Genomic DNA, 5,020 nt, shown 5'->3' on the forward strand with positions numbered 1-5,020 from the left:
ATCTTTATTTCTGTGTAACAGTGGGGTTCCTGTAGACACCGCCAACATGCCGAAGGGATCGGCCCAGCCCTTTCCCCATCTGAAAGTGGGGACAGGCCGCGTTGTACGCTTGTTCAGAGCTAACATTCACTGCTTCTCTTCTGCGTTGGGCAAAGTGTAGTATCCAGTCAAATCAAAGGCAAATTTTAAGGGACGGTTGGACAAACATCGGTCCTGTGTGGAGAAAAATCGGCCTCACTCACGTGAAGCTGGTGGCAGGGCTCTGTTGTGTCAGCTTATCTCCCACTGAGAAAGAAGAGAGTCCATTTCGCCTGGTAACCCGCGTCCCCTACAGCGAGGGCCACGGGTGGGGGGAGGGGGTTGCCTCGCGCTCCTGTCTTCCTGCAGTTGGAAACGCACCTGTGGTTTTAGGCACAAGGTGGTGCCGTCTTGGTACGGTGCTTGAGCTCCCGAGAGTCTGTATGTTGTCATTACTTGCTTGCTGCTCATTTTCACGTTCCAGGCTCCCCTCTTTTCCCTCTCCCTGGGCTTTCGCCACAGTCTGTGTTGCATCTTACAAATTCTGCTGCTTTAGGCCTCATTGGAGTCTGTTTCTCCTTCTCACCGCTGCCCCATCACAGACGTCTCTCGGGGGCGTGCGGCCTGCAGGCTGAAGCACCCCCGAGCGTGCTTGCATCGGGAAGTGGCTCTCCTGTTTCACGGGCCCCTGCTTCTCTTACCACATGGCTCTGTTCTTGTGGCACAGCTGTTGGCCTCTTGTCCCAGCTCACGGAGGAGGTGTGGTCCAAGGGTTTGGCAACAAAATGAGCAAACTCACCTTTGTGTTGCAGGTGCCCTGGGGCCTGGAGTCCCCCACATCATCAACACCAAACTGCTGAAGCATTTCACCTGCTTGACCTACAACAACGGCCGGTCGGGGACTGACTTCGGGGCTTCTGCCTATAAAGGAGAAAGCGGGCAGGGAGGGCGGGACTAGAGCGCGGATTGGCGTCCCTGTCCGCAGACACTGCTGAGGAGAGCACTCACGGCCCTTTGCAGGGGCCTGGGGTCAAGTCAGTTGAGAAAACCCTATATATTACATGCTCTGTCCCCCTTGGAGAAGCTCCCATTAGAGGCTCTGGGAAGTCCTGCCACGGAGACTTCTTTCCAGGAACCCTTCCTCATAGCCCACCGAGCCAGTGTGCCGAGGGAAGGCAGTGTAGCAGGAAAGGGCAGGCCAGTGTAGGGGCTTGGGGAGAGGACCCCCAGCGGCACATCTGGCCTTCTTTCTTGCCCTTTGCTTGGACTGTGTTTCCTGCTCTGAGTGTGCTTGGAAACGTCCTCAGCAACTGGGTTTGGGATGACTGGTCTCCCAGCAGCCCGGACAGGCCCGGAGGGTCCTTGTGTTTGCGAGGCTCAAACTGTGCCTGGGGAAAGTATACATGTGGGTTTCTCTGACCCACTTGGAGGGAACACTGAGGTTGGCTCACTGCTCCACTGTGTGTGAAGGTGTGGGCACCTTGACAGGACCAGGAATGGTGCTCATCTTTCTTTTCCTCTCCCCGAGATGGGAAGACATTGAGTGTGCATGAGAACAGGCCTGGATGTTTCTATTTTGCTTTCGGAATAATCATCTTAGTTTAATGCTGTCTCTCCTTCACTGCCATTGCTTTCGTAGCCTCCGGAACTTAATTTCGGATTCTATGAAGGCGAAGATCACTGCATATGTCATCATACTTGCGTTGCACATAAGCGACTTCCAGATTGACCTGACCGTGTTACAGAGAGACTTGAAGCTCAGTGAGAGAAGGTGAGCACCACAGAATAACAAGCTCCCTGCAGGGTGCTTGATGTATTTCTAGTACTGCTGGAAAGCAAGACGCACCATCAAGGGGCAACTGGGGACATGTAGTATGGATGAGACTTGGGACCGGGGGACAGTTGTCAGTGCACGAGTGAGTAAACGGATGAGCAACCAGACATGGAGTGCCTTGTCTGTGCGAGGCACAGTTTTAAGTCTGTGATGATCTCAGTGATTTCCCTACAAAACAACAGGAGAACCCTCAGTTCAGAGAAGTCATTGACTTTCCCAGGCTCACACAACCAAGATGGGAAATAGTTGGGCTTCAAGCCTGAGCCTTCCCATAGCATTCTGTCCCTTTGCAACCAAGCAATCTTGGAATTGCTGTCACTGGGGAGAGGGGGTCTGTATGGTCGTGAGGGGTGGAGCCCAGGGCTGGAAGTTGTAAGAGACCCCAATCTCAGCTTAACAAAAAGAACTTTCTCTGAGTCAGATGGAAGGGGTTGCCAGGTGAGGTGTTGGAAGCAAGGTGGGGCTGCCATTTGTCAGGGATGTCACATGGGGACTTCTGTGACCCAGCAGCCCTGCTGAGCAGCAGGGACAGACTTGGAGGGTCCTGGGAGAGATGGCAGAGTTGTGGTCTTTTGGGCCCTTTCCAGGATTGCTAGGAGAGATTCAGACTAAGTAGGGAGCAGAACTTCCAGGATCGTGAACTGTGGGATATGTTGGCCTTTGTTGGTGATTTGGGGCATCTGGTATCCAAGGCTGCTGGTGGTGGTCCAAGAGAGCCTGTGAGAATACCCTTGTCTGGATTCTTCTAGCAGTCCCTGGAAGGGCTATCCTGAGAGCTGTCCACAGAAGGTATTCTCACAGGCAGTGAGTTTGAAAATAAAAGAGCAATAAGATACTTGGAGCCTGTACAGATTCTACCAAGATGCTAGCAAGTGCCCAGTCCTGGTTATCAGAAGTAAACAAAGTTATTAATAGTGTCGAGATAGCCTGGTTTTCCATTACTTATATGGATATTTTCTCATGGCAAGACATTAAAATGAAATTGCCTTTGATGGCTCTGGGTCTTGTTTCCTTCTCTGCTTTGCTCCTGGTGGCCACGTTGGGGGTTCTGTCTTCGTGGCCAGGAGCATGAATGTGCTGCTCCCTCATGTCAGGCCTACTGAGGACACTCTCCCCCATTTGTTCTGTGTTTGTTCCTTAGGATGATTGAGATGGCGAAAGCCCTGCGGCTGCAGATCTCTAAAAGAAGGGTGTCTCTAGCAGCTGGCGGGGAGGAGGGTCACAAACTGGGCACTCTGTCCATCCCGCTGCCTCCAGCCCAGACCTCGGGACACCAGTCGAAGCGGAGGAGAATCACCTAGAAGCGTGCTTTCCACATAGAGCATTTTGGCCACACCCAGCCACTGCTTCTGTTCATTTCCATTTTTATTTTTACAATGAGAAGGAAAAAGAAGCCTTGCTCTGGCATGGGTATGAAGCCAGAAGGCAGCATCTCAAGTTGTGCTGGTCTTCAGTGGAAACATAAAGTGATGGCCATGTTGGACTTGAGCTCTCCTCTTTGGTGTTGCTGTGATTATGAGTGGCAGCTGGTTGCTGTGGGAGGGTGGGGCCTGGGGAAGTCAGAGTCTACAGATCTTACAGGCTGCACCCCATGGCAGATCCAATGGATAATTGTTAATAAAGAGAAACATGAAGTGCCATGCTTAGCCTGGAAGAGCCATCGGAGTCTGTGGTGTGGAGGACACAGCCCGGCTGGGCTGGAAGAGGAGGCCTCGGGCTTTATCAGTAGCTAGCTGTGGGTCACCTGTGCCCTTGGGCTGCCGGAGGAGGCCCGTGAATCTGAGGCTGCCGTGACCGGGGAGCCAAATCCAAGGAAGTGCTTAGCCCCCCAGTCGCCCTGCCTGGCTCGGGCCACACACAGGGCAGGGAGCAGCTCCGAAAGCTCATTCTTGGGAGAGAGGAAGCAGTCAGAGTGAAGGACGGAAAACACACTGTTCTAGATCTCTTTAGAAGGGGATTTCATGCATGGACAGAAAGCTGTAGAACTGTGAAAGGGCTGCGCGTGTGGGAATCAGGAGGCGGGCCCTGGAACTGCTAGGTTCAAGAGCACACAGCGGAGGCTGCTCCTCAGGCCAGGCATGGAGACTGGTGCCCTGCTGCTTGGGTCCCTGTAGCCGGTGAGGGCGGCCAGCCCTGCTTACAGTGCCCGCAGTTCCACTCCTTTGCTGATCAGCACAAACAGCCAAAAGATCAAGATGCTGGCCTCCATCTTGCTTCCTTCTGTGACCATTTAACCCTTGAACAACCCAGGGTGAGGGGCGCCAAGCCCTCACACAGTCAAAAATCCATATTGCATTTTGACTCCCACCCCCCCACCAAACTTTACTGATAGCCTGCTCCCTTGTAAGCCTCACTGGTGAACAGTCAGTTAACACATATTTTGTATGTTACACAGATTATATACTATGTTCTTACAATAGAGTAAGATAGAAAAAAAAAGATGTTAGGAAAATCTAGTACTTTATTTATTGAAAAAAAATTCACATGTTCAGTGGGCCCACACAGTTCAAACCCATGTTGTTCAAGAGTCAACTGTAATTTCATAATTTTCTGCCAGGCACATGTATTACTTCTATAATCCGCAGGGGTAAATGGGTATTATTTAAGAAGAGAGAAGCTACTGGAGAGCACTGTTTGAGCTTCAGAGGTTGAAAGCAAGATGGCGACTCGACTATGGTTTATCTTGCAAATGCCAGACAGGTAGTGTTTTCATAAGGAATAGTGGTCTTGGGTCCATTTGCATGAGTGTATTTATAGATGTGAAAGCTTTGGGGGAAGGAAATTGATTTTTTTTCCCCTTGAACTTTTGAAATTATTCTTTCTACTCCATTTGTAATTGAGCCCATGGAGGTATTCTTATTTCTTCCTTTCTGGGGCACTGCATTAGACCTAGAACTGTTAACTGGCGTATGATGTGGGTTTTGCTAAAATGACTCCCCTTGAAGTCTCCACTGGACTCTCTCGAGTGCTTAAAAAATGGGGTCCCAAGGAAGACCACCTTCTGAAATCTATCTTGCTCTTCTGCCTGGTTCATTTCACCCCCGTGCTCTGACAACCCCGGAGAACCAGTCAGAAACCAGCCCGGCATCGTTGGGATTGAGGCTCCATCAGCCCCCAGGTAAGGGGCTCAGGGTGAGGCCCCGGCGCTGGGCGCTGTCTGTCGGAAAG

General features: G+C 51.5%; 1 protein-coding gene across 1 annotated transcript in view; it reads left to right on the forward strand.

Annotated features, from left to right (window-relative positions):
- Positions 1 to 3,506, forward strand: part of POLR1E (RNA polymerase I subunit E) — a 16,756-nt gene extending 13,250 nt beyond the window's left edge. The window contains exons 10-12 of the mRNA XM_081803191.1: positions 813 to 912; positions 1,658 to 1,789; positions 2,994 to 3,506. Coding sequence (XP_081659317.1) covers positions 813 to 912; positions 1,658 to 1,789; positions 2,994 to 3,153 — 392 coding nt within the window. The 3' untranslated portion in view covers positions 3,154 to 3,506. The remainder of the gene's footprint in view (positions 1 to 812; positions 913 to 1,657; positions 1,790 to 2,993) is intronic.
- Positions 3,507 to 5,020: the final 1,514 nt, after the last annotated feature.

The sequence above is a fragment of the Leptonychotes weddellii genome, chromosome 14, assembly GCF_054177405.1.
Source record: "Leptonychotes weddellii isolate Sample4059 chromosome 14, ASM5417740v2, whole genome shotgun sequence".
NCBI classification, from domain to species: domain Eukaryota; kingdom Metazoa; phylum Chordata; class Mammalia; order Carnivora; family Phocidae; genus Leptonychotes; species Leptonychotes weddellii.